Source organism: Blennius ocellaris, assembly GCF_963422515.1.
Source record: "Blennius ocellaris genome assembly, chromosome: 12".
Classification (NCBI taxonomy): Eukaryota; Metazoa; Chordata; class Actinopteri; order Blenniiformes; family Blenniidae; genus Blennius; species Blennius ocellaris.
This window is the reverse complement of record NC_137661.1, coordinates 8,215,188-8,231,913: the sequence shown is the minus strand read 5'-3', so window position 1 is coordinate 8,231,913 and position 16,726 is coordinate 8,215,188. Positions and strand designations below refer to the sequence as shown.

Below are 16,726 nucleotides of genomic sequence, written 5' to 3'. Positions count from 1 at the left end.
GAGGATGTTTACCGACGCTGTAAAATGGTGGGCTCGACGCACACTGTCCCACAAGCGCTCCACTTTCTCAATTTGTGACCAAGAGATCGTTAAAGATTTTTTTTATTTTTATTTGTATTTTATTAGGCAGTGGTTTATAACGCTACTGTAAATAACCGTGCTGAAATGTAAACTAGTAAAACCCCGGGTCACGGCTCCTGTCGCCGCAGTAGTGACTTTAGTTGTGACATGAATTGAGAGTTAACGGTCAGGTTCCAGTCGCTCGGGCCGTCAGGGGAGTTTAACGGTTACCAGCTGACGTGATCCGGGCGCCGGGCCAACTCATAATGGGCCAATTACTGTTGTTTTTAACTCCACCGGAGTCCGAACGGTAACGACACGGAGCGCATCTTTCGTTTAAGATTTCAGACCGTGGAACGGGGAGGGAACTCGGCTCCATCCGTTGTCTTTGCATTGGGAGGTTATTGATCAGGATGACGTCAAAATGATTTAAGAAGGGGGAAAAAAGAGAGAGAACGGGAACGACACGGGATGGAGCACGAAGCCGAGAAGTAACGGAAGAAACAAGAGAAAAAAAACAACACACGGATGGAGGTGTGGTGGTGGTGGAGGGGGAAGAGGAGGAGGGGGCGGGGGGCGATCGGGTAAATAAAGAGAAATAAAAAAAAACTCACCACGTCGGCTTCCGTTTGCTTGTCACACCGTGCGGAGCCGGAAGAGACATTACTGTTCGTCCTCGTCACCGAATCCCGAACCGATCGCCCGGTTCTCTCGGGGTTCACGCGCGGGGCGGTCCGCGGGGCAGCGGGCCGGAGCGGGGCTGGTCGGTGAGCCGGTCGGTTAGCAGAGGAGCGGCTTCATGTGACTGCATGATATCCGCGCGCACCGTGCGAATCGCGTGCGGTCGCGTTGTCGGGAGTTTTGAGAGTCGAGAGAGACAGACACACCGACCGACGGAGGAGGGAGGGAGGGAGGGAGGGAGGGAGGGAGGGAGGGAGGCGTAGAGAGACTCTCCGGCCTGCACGCTCACATCATTGGTTGACAAACAGCAATCAGATGCAAATTCCTAACCTCTGAATCAGCGAGGGCCGCCCCCCCCCCCCCCCCCTACCCTACCCTCCCCTGTACGCCCCCACCCCCCGCAGCACGGAGGGACGTCGGTAAGTGCGAGGGTGTGAACCGTAAAGTGGGCTGGGAGTGAGGGGCCGGAGAGCCGGGGACGATGATGCAGAGCCCGGTCACTACACCGAGGCCGTAGGGGGGGGGGGGGCTCCAAGCCCTGGCTCAGCCCCCCCCCCCACCCCCGTTGCTCAATCAGAGCCCCCCTCGACTTGTGTGGGAGTTGCAGAAAATGACCCAATATCCTCCACAAATGAAAAATGCAGTTTTAAAAGCATGGTATAATATATCACAATTTCGTGATGAAACAAAAACAATCGATTACAATTGTAGCCTTACAAACTGGTTGAAATATAAAAAAAAAAAAAAAAAGTCAGGCATTCATCTATTATGCTTATTTTTCCTGTACCATTTAATTCAGTTTAAACTCAGATTTGTAGCTCATGACCGTTAATAATAAAAGCTGTGTATAACACAGCACAAGTAGAGTTCTACTCTCTATGGTTCAACTGCAGTCGACATCAAATAAACACAAAACTGCTTAGAAAAGAACTAAAATAGTTAAAGCATTTCAGAGGTCATTTCAAAGGTCAAAATGCTGTAAAAGAAGGTTGAAATCTCTCAAATCAGGTAAAAAAAAAAAAACAGCAAATCATCATCCAACTTTGGAATTGAAAAAATGTCCTAAATGCCTGATAAGACACAGTTTATGTTTCTATATCAAAACTATATATGAAACTTTAAGATCTGTTTTGAGCCCATTTTAAAGTTTAAATGTGTGTTACGGCTCCAGTTAAATCGGATATGGTGGATAAGTGATAAAAACGCCTCTTGGTCAAAAAGGTTGCCGACTTGGCCTGGATTTGAACCCACAACCTTCCTGCTAGGAGGACACATTGCTGACCAAAGTACAGTCATTCTCAATTTGATCTAGCATCATTTGTGCCGCTAGAATAACAATATTGACATTTCAAAGCAGGTTCATGTCAAAAAAGCAACAACAACAACAACACACAGGACGGGTTATATGGCTTTATTTTTTGCAGTTCCATTAGATTGCTATGAGATGCACACTATTGAGCTTAATATATTAATCTTTTGACACAAAAGAGAGGCTACATCTGTTTAGAAAATAAATAAATTGCTGTAATGTCCTTTTAATAGAGTACACCAGGGTTCATGCCCGAGATCTTAGTGGTTTTGCAGTGGTGCTTGACAGGATAACGAATAAAGCCAGGATACTGGAGGTCTCCATAGACCTTGGGACGGCGTTAGTGATTTATAGTGAGAGTACACAGGGAGCAGTAAAAGTAGCAAAAAGACGGGGCGCTCACAACTTTGGATTGTCTAAAGCAAGATACTTTCTGAAGGAGGGCTGAGCAAGTGAGCACAGGCGGGGTAGACTGTCTGCAGGATAATAACGAGAGCAGCGATGTTGTAATATTCATAAATCATGGCACTGACCAGCAGACACAAGATTGTACTGTGGTGGAGCTTGAGGCTGGTGATGATACGATTGGGAGTGAGCAGAATGCAGAGCATTAGCGATGATTACATAGAGAGACGGGCCATGTTGGCCCGTTTTGTGGGAAATGGCACAAAATTTAATTGCACACAGAAGTGCAAAAAAAAAAAAAAAAGATCAATATATGAGTCACCGTGAAAACCCGCAATGAGCGCAAGAATGTGTTTCAAGAAAACAGACATTTAAGAACCAAAAACCCAACCACAAGATGATCAGAAATGACACACGGCTTCGAAAAACTGGATTTTGATCATTAGGTTTACCATAATTTGTTTTTAGAAAAAAAAAAAAAAAGATTGCTTTCACTTGTGTTTGGTAATTTCTGGCATGCTGAGAACAAAACTTAAACGATACACAAAAATATCCCTCAGATTGAGCAGAAATGAGAGAAGCAGAACATAGATTTGATTGTTTCGGGCAAAAAGGTGTTAGTTGCTGACAAGTGTAGACATGTTTCCTTAAACGCTATCACACTGTGGTCTTTGACAATTATGTCTATAATAGATTCTAATTCAAATTCAATGTCTCTTTCTTAGTTCTTTTACTAATACTTTGAGACAGGACAGTCCATTTGATGGTCAACTACATGAACTTTAACCAACTTCTAGGTTTACTGTCTTATACTTCATAGTACATTTGTCAAAAAAAATTTATTTTACACAATATGAATATATCATATTCAGAATGCATCTGGAAGTTTGCCCATGAGTGAAAGAATGACTTGGATTGAATTGAACTGAATGTTAACAGTGAATACATGAATGATTGTATTTGGAATCAGTTGAGAAATTATAATATTAGAAAACCTTAGGGGAGCTGTCTGCTTTTAAGATTTTTGTTCATCCACTTTAAAGTGCTGCAAGTTCAAATTACTACTTAAAAAACAGTTTTTTTATTTGATTCAAAGTTAAAGTATCTGACAAGTAAATTGATTTCTGGAACAGATATTGCATTGATACGATCACAAAAAAGTAAAATCTAGGCAAGATAGAATTTCTTAAATTAAGTGAAAAATTACTTGTTTTTGACTATTAAGTCATTTTTGCTCAAAACAAAATTGTCCACCAAGATTATTATTATAGTTTTAAGATGATTATGACTATATTTTCTTATTAGCTAGAATGATCTTGGCGTTGAGTATTAAAAACTAGTTATAAGTACTGTTTGGCTTAAAACAAGCAATTTTTCTCATTTTAAGATGACTGACCAGCAATCAAAAGACCTGAACTGGCATTTCATAAGCCCGATCTTCTTATTTTAAGATTTGAAAATAATAACACGTGAAAATAATACTTGTTTTGAGTCCAAAAATGCTGTTTTCAAGACGCTGGGTCATAAGGGGCTCAAATTATTTTCTTATTTTTGAAAATCCTGTCAAGTAAAATTTTATTCTTCTGTTGGCAGATACGTTTGCTTATTTTAAGTATTAATTTTCTGGTTTTAGTATATTTTTTTCAGAGGAATTTTTGCAGTGTGCCTGTGATAATATGTATCTTAAAACTAAAACATGATCACTTCCTGCTCAAGTCTCCACTTTAGAAAAACAATGGCAAACAGATAAACCACGCTGTCAACAGAGCACTGCTGACATTCACACAGATCAATCCAGCAGGTCAAAACCGCTTATTATTGTGTCGAGAAAGTAAAAGCATTGTCTGATGTTTGAGTTGTTCTCAGTTTCCACAGTTATCCAAAGCCACTAGACCCGTCATGCACACACAATTTCACCCTTGGGGGGGAGAAAAAAAAACAGTTGTGAGTGCTGAATGGTTGGTAGCTTGTTGCAGCTGTTAACTAATGTAAAGAGCCTGAGATATTTAAAACAGAAAACTGAGCCTCCATGTGCCTCATCAGATGAAACGGGATCCGTGGCAGAAGTGGGCTCATTGCCCCCGACACAGTGACAGATGAAATTCAAATCAAATAGGCCATGGTGGTGGTGATGGCTATAATTTAACACTTGATACCAAAATAATTAAAGATGACGGATGCATTTCGGCTTACATGAACGTCTGGCAGGGAGGAGTCAACACAGGAAATAACTCCATTTCTGCCTGCAGTGGTGCAGCGACGAGAACGCCGCAATTAATAAAAGGAGACACTGGAACAAAGTGTGACTTCACTTTAAGAAACAATGAAACAACGGGAATTCTTTGAATTCTCAAGGTTTGTGATGTGGGTTTCCACTCTCAAATGAAGTTGGGCAGAATATGGCCGGGTGTTGAAGGATGAAACTTTCATGACTGAAGAGCAACACTTGACACCTCCACCCCCCACTTTTTTTTTTTTTTTTTTTTTCTGTGTTGAACTTCTGAGTAGAACTGATTTTAAACATCTTCAAAGATGGGGACTGCAGATGGAGACCAGCGATGGTTAAAAGCTGATACAAAGCATATTTTCTTCAAGGTTAATTTTGTTGGTATTTTTATTTTTGTAATTTGTTTTTGTCCTTGATAAATAAACTAAACAAAAACAAATATTTGTAATTGGAAAGCGATAGTCATTGTTCTATGTATTCACATGTTTATTTATGTAGTTATTTTATCAGGTCTTTGAAAAAGAAGCACAACGTGTCAAAACAAATAGGCCCAATGTCCTAAAGTTAAAACACAATAAACAAACAATCGTGTTTTGACGTTATTTGTGTAATGTCGCCATCTGGTGGTCGTGAATGTCTGCAGAAAGTCTGGTAAAGAACCAGTCGCCAACATTGTCGTGTGATGAAACATCGCCAGATCTAAAACCTTGATATCTTTGAGAACGTGACCACTCTGACAATCTTCACAAAAGTTTGTATAGTGACGCTGAGTTGAAACTAAATACAATCAAATGACTTATTTTCTCAAAGTTTTGACCATGTCACCTGCACCAAAATAACTCAATTTTTGTATGACGACACACAAGAAATGCAATAAAGAAATAAGAGTTGACTGGATGTAGTAGAGTCATAGGAAACAAACAGCACTGACATTCATGGTATGTATATTCCTGATTCTGTGTAATAGAAGTATTAATTGAAAGAGGTTTGCTCAAAATGATCACAGCGTGGAGTTCAAATACCGAGTTCATTCATCCTGTGAAAAAACAGCTATCAGTCAGGTGGCCCGTATCTAATGAAGCCAGCACATGTTGTCCATGTATTCATTCCTCTGAGAAAAAAATGGGTCATTCCAGACATTGCTCAGAGGAAGAACAACATTGAAATGGATCAAAGAATAGTCCGAATGGAAAAGACTCGACGATCAGCTCCAGGGTGATGCGAGACGGCCTGAGGTTTCTAACGAGTACTGTGACAATTAGAGGATGCCTGTGTGAAGCTATCTATCAGCAAGGAGGTGCCTCGAAGTCCCACTGTTGAATAAGACGGGCTGAAGAGGATACAACAACAAATAAGTGAAGTTAAGAAGCGGCCAGCCTAATCCCCAACATTAATCTGACAGAATGCAGAGGAAGGTCACATCATCCAGGGTTTGGAATGCGAGTTCACAGAAGTTGGTCGACTCTTTGTAACACAGAAATGAAGCAGCTCTCAGAAACAGTCGTTATAAATATTGGTTCAGTGATTCACAGGAATGCTCCATCATGAAATTTTTTTTTTTTTTTTAGTTCATTCAGTAAATATGTACACTATTTGATTTTGCATGGCCCAATATAATTTTTTTTTTATGTACTATAAAATCTTATCACATTATTCTTCATGTTTGAGTTTTACAGCTTAGTTTCTGAGAACAACTGTATATCTCAAGCAAGCACTATGAAGTATGTGAATGTGTGTTGATATGCAGTGCGGTTCCTTGGGGATCGTGATGGCTTTTCACCGGGTCAATAGATCGATGGCAGCGGGATCGACCTGGACTCCACGGGGCCACGTGCATCAATGAGCCTTGGCCGCCCATGATATGTTATCGGTTCACCACGTTTCTCTACCGAGACCGGATTGATATCGAACTCTGCAAAACCAGAAACACGCCTCAGGAAGAGTAGCTTCGAAGATGCGCTCACATAGTTCTATCAAAGTTTTATCAAACTTCTCTCAAACTTTACGCTTGCCCATTGTTCTGCTGTAAATGATCTGCGTTTGGGAGAAATTGGTACGTCCCTCCTTTCACTGAAGAAACCCAATAAAGTATTGTTGCCAAAACCAAACACACAAGTTGTCGAGGTGGTTTCTATCGTTATTTAGCTGGTAAATTAAAGTTTTTATGCATTCCTCCAATACGTTAGGTATATCTTCATATTATTAGTTGTACTCCCATATTTTACACCAACGTCTGTAGTTGTATTAATGTGCTGGTGTGCAACATGTACGACGTAATTAGGATGAGGAAAAAGTGAAAGAAAGTTGATTTTATATGTTGTGAATGTTGGATGTATTCACCGTCACAAAAATGCAGACGAGGATATTTGGCAAGTCAAGTCCTATTTATTACAATTGTGATCTCAGACATGGCTTTCAGCATTTAGAAGAAATAAGTCGACAATAAAGTGAGAAAATATCTTAAACCGTTTAATAGCTGCAATGATTATTATAAATATGGACATAAGATATATATATACATACAAACACAAAGATGCTTCAGATAAGTGTATAAAGCTCTCAGACTGTTTAGGCAATTTTTTTTTTTTCAAACATTGGCACAAGTCAATCGAATTTGATATTTACAGCACAACTACATGAAGGTATTAAGACGGCAGCACCCTGCAGTGTGTTGGCCAACACAATTCAAACAAACTAAACAGCGTAAAGTACACAAGAATTGACTACATGACATTCAGAGTGACACTTTAAAAGCCTGAGAAGTTGGATTATCACACAACCCACTCACAAACTTTGGTTGTTGATAAAATGCACTAACAGATCAAGTTTTGTCACGTTGCCAAGTAACTGGTGGCAATTTTCATTCCATTAAATAACCTGGATATGATCCCAAAACCCAGGCAGTACAAAGGTAGAAATATATGTACAGAACAAACAAGAGAAACTCTTAGTTGTGAAGGCAGAGGTCCATATCCAGGATGTGAACCTCCAAGATTAGACACACCCCAGAGTGAAAACTCAGGTTATTCTGATCATTATCAAACCTTAAAGGGGTCATATTATTCTAAATTCACTTTCTAATGGTTTTCCAACAGTAACAATCGTCCCCAAACCAGGAACGACGCTCAAGAAGTGAAGTAAACCTTTCCTCTCTCTCCCTGGCTTGTTTAAAAACATTTTTAAAAATGTGTTCCAATGAGCGAATCAATAATGAACTCCTCCCACAATCAGGCAGCTCTGCTCTGGCACATGGCACCACGAGAGGAAGTACTGTGTGGGCGGAGCCAGTCCGGCTCACACAGACGCAGCAGATTCTGAATGCAGCTGCTATGATCCAATATTCTAATGGAGGAAAGTCAAAGAAAGGTTGGATTTGGGGCCATAAACTTTGAATACAATGTTTTTGGACCAACGAGACCCATGTTGACAGTGTTGGAAAGCTGGATAATATGACCTCCTTTAAATGTGGTTGTCATCATGTCATTGCAACACATTTACTTGAAACCAGAAAGAAAAATCTGGATGGTAGAAACAGACGTACCAACTCAAATCACCTAAATCCACTTTGTAAGATCTTTTACATCAAACAGTTAACTTTAAAAGAAAAATCACTTCCCAAGCAACAATTTAAAAAAAACAAACCCAAAAAGACGTCTCACTCATGCCGAGCGTCTGTACATGAAGACCGCTCGCTAAAACTCATGCTTCTATTCTTTGTACTCACATTATTCCTGTAGGCTTGTTGTTGTTCAGGCAGTGATTTCAGAGGAGCACCGGTACATTGTAGAGATTAGATCAGCATCACAAGCTTCTGACAGTCAAAACTGCTGAGCTCAATGTTTTCACAATTAATTTTCCATTGTTTTCCAACAATATTCAAGGTTGCTGCTGCTTTTTTTTCTCTCGGTCAAATCAAACAACGTTGAGTAAACGTTTACATTGTCACACTGTCTACAACATCGTAGCAACGGCCCGCGGTGAAAACACATCTAGTTATAGTCAACTATATTATTAGGATTATAAAAATGGCTCTTCAAGCTGTTTTTTGTAAAGTTTTACTCATATATGATCCCACATTATCATAATCACAAAACCTTCCTGTTGTTGAATATCATTTAACTATTTCCAAATTAAAAAAAGGTTTTCAGAAATGTCCCACCGCTGTTTGGAAACAGTGAGAATCTTTACTCCCGACATGAATCAGGGTTTGAACACAATCTGTTTGTCCCAATGTTTTCTCTCCTATCTTTTTGATGTATTTTACCAGCCGTCTGAAACAACTGAGCAGGTTTTGAAAAAAGAAAAAAAAACCCATGAAACTAACATGGATTGTGTCACATTTAGCCAAGTTTACAAGATTATATCATCGCTGTGGAACGACTGTTATATCGCCACTGTAGCTTTCAGATCTCTCCCAGTGAGACGGAAAACAGGACATTTTCCTCGAGGTTGGCTGACCAAGCCTGTGAGGTTTATTCTTTGCACGCTAGTTACTTTTGGACTGTTTGAATGACACTTTGTCAGTGTGTGTGTGTGATTTAATGCATGCCAACATATTAACAAGCCTGCGTATTGACATGTCGCTTGCAGCACGTGGTTTAACTCGGACGCTTTACAGTGAAGAACTCCGACGTGTTTATGGGGACAATTAATGGAAAATTTACTGGAGAAACCAGAGAAGCAGGGAGGTTTCCAGCTCCGCTTACTGAGCTCACTGGACATTTCAGACGCTGCGTACAAACCGTGGCTTTGTGTGAATAATTGGCCAAAGCTCCGAAGGCCTTTGTTGCAGGAGACCCTGGAGGTGACGTGCTGAGCTCAGCTCATGTGCTCCAGGTAGGCCGACAGCAGGAGCCCAGGGGGCAGAAACTCCTCCTGTTTGTTCACCACTTCGGTCTGACGTGACCCGTTGTAGTCTGTGCCTGAAGGGGCCGACACACAGCAGAACAACCGTTGAAACACGTACCTCCATACACGAATGCCTTCGCACTTCCCAGCAATTGTTTGGAGAGAGATTTGCCGAATCCACATGACGCCATGAGGTTAATGGATACTGAAACTGTGTGTTCGATGTGTGTTATTTGCACTCACTTGCAGAGAAGAGGTCCATATACTGGCAGACGGCGTGAAGCAGCAGCCTCTCAAAGCTGAGTGAAACACACAGACACCAGAAACGTGACTTCCCTCTCTCTCTCCCTCCCCTCCGTCACCTCCAGCTCATCACTTACAATCAACTGCCATGAAAAGGAGCTTTCAGTCGCTTCACATGAGCAGATCAATAAACATCCATCCATACCTATTTGCTCACATCCTGTATTTATTTGCTTTAAAATGTTTGTGTTGTTTTTCATGCTGCTGCTGCAGTGAATTTCCACTTCTCTGGGTGAATTGTGTAATTTAATATAAACCAGGCTTCCAGGTGGTGAAACAGAATTAGCATCGATCTGTCTGGAGTTTCAGTCGGCGTATTACTCGAGAGCCGGGGATATAGAACTTGTGTTCACGTGATCTGGGGGTCTGCGTTGGTGGGGTGGTTGTATTTCAGGAACTGGTGCGACTTGGAAGATGATCTAGAAAAAGACATTTGTGTGGCACAGTCGTGACTCTGAAGGTCAATGAAGGGCCAGAGCTTTACGTAATCCGTATAGACCCATATTATTTTGACATGTGGGGATCCTATAAATATCTAGGAATTTAGCCAGTTTCAGTGAGGATTCTGAAAGTTTTCACATTTTTTAAAATACCTGCCATTTTTTCCCCCCACATCAATAAATGTCACTGTATTCCTGTAGACTTATTGGTGTCAATGCGTCAAAGCTAATTCAAACTAATCATGAATTAAATTAGGAGTGCGGTTTTTACTTTACGACTTGTATTTAATCAAAATTGTCATAAATATGAGTTTTAAAAAAAACACACAGATAAATACACTGCAAATTACACTAGAATATCAGGGAAAATTGAAAGAAAAACTCCAAACAAATACAAAAAAAGTCTGCAAAATCTATGAAAGACTGAACAAATGTGCAAATTGATCTATTCTGGTTACCACAGCCTTTTTCCCGCTCAAGAGTTTTTAAATGAAAAACAAAGTAAAGATCAATATTGACTCTAAGATATAGAAACTGAAAATGCAATAACGAGTTCCAAGGTAAATCCACGCCTTAAACGTGTGAGTAATATATAACAATTCATCAAAAGAACCAACTGAACAAGAAGGCCGTTGCTCGGCTAATCCCCCGCCGGAGGGCTTTATATTTTCTCACAAAGCCAGCTCTAAGGCAGCACACTTGGTACACTAGAGGGTGTTCCATGGGTCCTAGTAGATAATTATGTAGAATCTGAAAGGTCTTCTTCATAAGCTATGTCAAAATACGTCTCCAGAGCCCAAAAGGTGTTTTTATGCACTTAGTGACCCTGTGACCTGATATGCAAATTAGGTCATGGTCACCATGGTGCCCCTTCTCCCCAGGTGGAGTGTCCATGTGTGAAGTTTGGTGACTGTGGGCCCAGGAACTGCTGAGAAATGAGGAGAAATGTTTATATGAAAATACATGTATTGTGCAACCATGACGAGCAAACTTCAGACCCTACCAATCTTCAAGGTGAAGGTCAGGTCACTTGGTGTACTCGAGGTTATCCCTGGAGTGTGTATCATGTGTGTATAAAATTTCAGAGCCCTAGCTCAAAAACCTAGGCCTCCAGAGCCCAAAATGTGTTTTTAAGCACTTCGTGACCCTGTGACCTACTTAATATGCAAATTAGGTCAAGGTCACCATAGTATCCCGTCCCCCTCTGAGATGTATCCACATGTGAAGTTTGGTCACTGTGGGCCCAGGGGTTGCCGAGATATAGGTAGAAACGTTCGAACGGACGTACGGAGACTGTTTCAAGATCCCCCTTCGGGGCCTATCAGCCACGGCGGGGGATAATAACGAGATAAAAATATGTAATTTTTAAAAAAAAAAATAAAAATAAAAACATTTCCTACGAAGAAGAAACATTGTCTTCCACTACACAGGCCTGTTGAAATCCCTGAAATATGACACCAGTGGCTGAATAAAACTTTTTGAGGATGAAGAAGAAGAAAAATCAGCCTGGTGCTTCTGCAGACACACAGATAACCAGAATACATTTTCCTACCTGCTGGCGAGGTTGGTTGTGTAAACAGAGCGAGGTTGAGCATTGAAGAAGCTCATGAGGTTTTCCTCAAGAACCTCAACCGTTCCCTGAAAGGAAAACCAGAGGAATTAAATGTTTTGGTTGAAAACCAACCCCAGCTTGTGAATCACAATCACACTGTGTTCTCACATACATGCATAGCATGAATAACAGGCTTTTCCCCCACACTTTGTTCCACTTTTTAAAAGCCACACTCGCCTCGCTAGAGAAGTGGCTTAGAAGTAGAGGTGCTTCTTCAGGTCACAATAAAGCTTGACACACAATATTAGGTGCGTTCGTCCAAGATTTACAACGACAGAGCCACTCAGCCGTGAGGAGAACGACGGAGAGCAGATGTGGGACTGCTCAACTAATCTAGAATGACGAGCTGAAAAACTAATTCTTAAAGTTTGCCAGATGTTCTCCTTATACAGTTTAGAGCTTTCGCAAATGGACAGTTTAACAAACAAGACTTTGATGTGGCCTTTGGTCTGAAACCATAATTGTTTACGTCGCCTGCAACTATTTGAATTAATACAACATGAACACAGTTCAGTTGTCGATATTTTTTTTGCCAAAGTGTCATTTTACATACGTCACCCCCAATAGAAACCGTGTCCCCCTGCTGTGGAGCGCGCCTGCATTCTGAAGGGTGGCGCCACAATTGTTGAGTTGGATGTCTGCTTTTTAAACTTACAAACAGCAGAAGACACTGGAAAACTGTGGCAGTGAAGAGACCTGTATGCTTCACAATTTACCTCACAAGAGAGAGAACCTGAACGTTCAGTGTCTCGACGCTGGAGTTTAACTGTGAGTCTCTTGAATGAACACGTTGTAGGAAAATAAACTAGAGCTGCTCCTGTTCATCTATAAATGTCCTGGTAAGCAAGAAGAATTTACACTTGTTTTTGTAAAAAAAATAAAAAATTAATTGTTTAAAGGATATTATCATATTACCATTATCGTGAAGTCAAACAAAAAATAAGCAAGATGTATTTTTTTGTTGACTATATAAGATACCCCTACTTCATTGTTTGGAAAAACTGTTAACAAAAGAGAAAAAAAAAAGCCTGCACAAGAAACTTAACACGTGTGGATCAGTTGTTAACAGTGAGACACTCACTATCGGGATTTGTTTCCGTCTCAGAGTCACTCGCAGCCTGCGATCGATTCTTTGGAAGCAGTCTTGTGCACTGAAGGCAGGATTTACTGCAGAGAGAGCAGGGACAGTCAGGCTGACGTGAACATGTTAAACAAATAGTCTGGGGGGGGGGCAAACAAAAAGAAATTCCTCTGTGACGGACCATTCCTCTCATCTTTGACCAGAGGGTTGGCGTTTTTCTTCTTGGCACCTTCCTGCTCCAGCAGGGACAGGAGCCGCTCCTGCTCCTCGCCGGAACAGTTCATGAAGTCGTTCCACGGCTGAAACGACACGGCAGTAAAACACAAGTAGTCAGTTTAAGGAAGCAAATGTAATGTGACAACAGTGAAATAGTCCTCAGTGTGACGATCCCACCAACCGCATGAATGACGCATCTGTGTTGCACTACGATGCAGTTTATTATTTCTGCAACTGCATTGGACAAATTGTAAAAAAAAAATACTCATTTGATTGCTGACGTGTTCAGCTGCACACAATTAAAACAACTAGACAGAAACGGTGCACACGACTGGCGCCAGACGAAATCTCATTTCAGACGAGAATATGAGGGTTCAACACAGACGCGAGATCCTTTCAGCAGGAGCTCGCCATTAAATCAGAAAACACTGAGGACGTAAGTCACTGACGGCTCGCTTCTCAGCTCTTATGTAAAGACGTGGGGCTGACGAGCACTGCAGGTGTCTACCTCGATGTAGTTTCCATTGGTGCACGCTTCGGTGAAGATGGACGGGATGGCCGGGTTACTGCAGACCTCCAGGTCGTCTTTGGAGCACTCATCCTTCTCCAGGAGGTTTGCGAGGAAACGTGCTGATTTCCAGAGGGAGGCAAGAGACAGCGGCGGCAAGGATGTGAGCAGAAGCGGCGACGGGCAAAATAAATTTAACGCGTCGGTAAATAAAGGTGGAAAGTCTGTGTTTCACAGCCGCGGGCTGGATGGAACGACTGGATTGGGTGAACGCTTACTGTTCTCCTGTCGGCGGAGGCTCTTCTTGCCTTTGGCCCGGGGAGTGAGGTCAGAGTTACGGATGGCCTGGTTGATATAAAACTGCTTCTTTTTGGCAGGAGACACTCGCTTGGCAGGTGAGCTGGGCAGCGAGGAGCACTTGCGCTCCTCGATCAGGCTACAAACACAGAGAGAGAAATGATTCAATTGACGAGAGTGATTTATTTGACGTGTTTTGAGAACTCAGTTGACCCACATCTTGTTACGGTGCCTGGTAAGAAACCAGAAATAGTCATATGAAACCAGTATAAGACAATATCTACTTGTGTTTAGGTCAAAGAGACACATATCCAGATTCATCTAAACATTTCTGATCTTCTTATATCACCACTGTATAATTCAGACGGGTGCATTTTCTTAAACGAAAACACGGCACATATCACAATCACATATGACGTATTTTCCTGCAACGCCACTATCCAGTGAAGCATCCGCAACACATGGCGTTCACACTACAGAGCCTATGTGTTTAGATGCATTCCAGAGCACCTCTGGAAGTGGCTTGAAGGAAGCCCTCGGGTGCCTGTTCACACTCAGATCACCTGAAACTCACGTTAACGCCAAGTCTGAACAGGTCCAACGGGCTGAGGCAGGGTACAGCCTGGACAAACAAATAGTTGTATTCACACTGACTCACAATTTAGGGGCCACCGATTCACAGTGGCCAAGAAGGGTCAATGCAACTGCAAAAGCCACAACGCAAACGCAAAGGCCACAAGGTAAGTTAACACTCAGCAGAAGTGAGCAGCGGTTGGAAGAACAGGCTTTGTTCCCAGAGGACAATATTTCCTGTCAAACCATTAAAAAAAAAAAAATTCAGAACAGAGTTTATCAAAATGCAAATACGCAATAATCACAAGCTCAATCTGGAGCAGCTGCGTTTTACTTACGTTTCACTAAATTCTACCATAACTTAAAATAGTCCATCAGAAAATATTATCCCAGAAATCAAGCTTGTTCTGACCGCTGCGCACTTCTGTTTTGTCTTTGGCTGTTGTGTTGACCCTTCTGGTCCGCCAAACCCGTGAAGCTCAAAGAGAACATGCAAACTCCACACAGAAAGGACCAACCCAGACTCAAATCAGACATTCTCACTGTGATCAAACACACAAGCCGTGACATCACCACACCACAATCCTTATGACTGAACAGCATCTCGAAATTACTCATCCGTCTTTATATTATTCCCCAAGTTATCGATTACTTGGCTGGATTAAGATATGTGGAGGCTTGCAGTGATTATCGTTTGTTTTCAATGAGTCTTTGTGAGCAACATCCCATATGAGAAGCCACATGAGCTGGATTGGGTGGTGTGATGAGGAGAGGAGCTCCTCCTGCAGAGTGAGAGTCTCGCTTCACACTGGATCTCAGCAGCAGATGTAGGTCAGTGTGTTGAGGAGGACTGACCTCCTCTGCTGGCTTTCTGCCTCTCGGCCTGCCAACTCCTCACAATTATTATTAGCTCCGACTTGAGCAGGTTAATCGCCCCCATAATATGCGGTCATGTCTCAATTCTTTTTGGAATCTCATTATTTTTGCATGCAAAATCTCAACAAACTGGGAAGATTTACCAGCAGACCCGGGATTAGATTAGATATCCACTATAACTGTGATTAAAATACCAAGAAGTCTTCTCACACTTCACCAAGGAGCAAATACAAGAGGCCATGTGTTACTCTCCTCCAGATAGGTCTAGATAATAGCATAATAAATGTTTAGATGATTCTTCAGGGAGTGACAGAAACAGGTCGGCTAGCGGCTACAGGCTAACAAGGACACATTTTAAACCCCCGGTTTATAGCCTCAGATTTCACAGAAAAACAAACCAGCAGCTCGGATGAAGTGGAGGTTTGTCGATCAGCAGAGTCTGCGACACCTAAATCTGACCCGACAGCGGCGACAAACCCTGGAAGTCAAACTGGACTTAACGTTAACCTAGGTTGTATCCCTGGCTAATGCTAACTAGCAGGGGGAACGATAATACGAAGAATCTACTCACATGTAATCCTGCTCTTCATTGTGGTTTGTCAAAACGACCATCTTATTCAGGCAAAACCCAAACGAAGCAGAGCCCCCTTGATATATACGTGTATGTATAAATATCCGTGCGGACCGTGTTAAATACACCACAACAAAAACAGCAGAGTTGCCCCGAAACAAGTGGAGGTGTACGGTGGTGCAGCGACAGACGACGTGAAGTGAGGGAGGAACCTCCACAAAGAGCCGAGGAACAGCGGAACAGCAGAGCAGCCACTCCGTCAAAAATACCGAGGACGGGAGAGTGAAGAAGGAATACGACAAGCGGAATTGTTTCGGCTGCAGCCTTCCTCACAGCGTCAGTAGGCGTGTGATGACGTTACGGTCTTTAATCACGTGACCAGCCTGAAGAAGCACAAGGAAGAGGAAGAAGAGAAGAAGATTGTTTCTAATATTATCATAATATTTTAATGAAAAATAATGAAATAAAAAAATTATATAAAAAATGATATAACCAGAAAATCACACTAAATAAAGTGAAATGACACAAGGTTGGTTTTAGCCTGTACATTTATGTAGCCACATTTATATATCGTTTCATGCCACCTCGGTAGCAATATCTGTTATAGACTATTAGACTACTTTGTAAATGTGAAAAATCCGAAATTGCTGGGATAAGACATTAAAGATGACTTCCATGACACACAAAATAAACACACATGGATGGAAATGGATGACGAA

At 41.7% G+C, this 16,726-nt stretch overlaps 2 protein-coding genes across 2 annotated transcripts in view; both read right to left on the bottom strand.

Annotated features, from left to right (window-relative positions):
* Positions 1-886, bottom strand: part of arid3a (AT-rich interactive domain 3A) — a 37,268-nt gene extending 36,382 nt beyond the window's left edge. The window contains exon 1 of the mRNA XM_080506090.1: positions 675-886. The gene's annotated coding sequence lies outside the window, so the exon portion shown is untranslated. The remainder of the gene's footprint in view (positions 1-674) is intronic.
* Positions 887-7,071: 6,185 nt separating this feature from the next.
* r3hdm4 (R3H domain containing 4) lies at positions 7,072-16,167 on the bottom strand. Its single transcript, XM_080506664.1, has 8 exons — positions 16,008-16,167; positions 13,969-14,126; positions 13,691-13,812; positions 13,148-13,265; positions 12,967-13,052; positions 11,826-11,911; positions 9,774-9,829; positions 7,072-9,604 (listed from the first exon to the last, which is right to left on the bottom strand). Exons 1-8 carry the CDS (start codon positions 16,046-16,048, stop codon positions 9,501-9,503), a joined length of 771 nt encoding a protein of 256 aa, XP_080362790.1. The 5' UTR covers positions 16,049-16,167; the 3' UTR covers positions 7,072-9,500.
* Between the last annotated feature and the right edge of the window lie 559 nt (positions 16,168-16,726).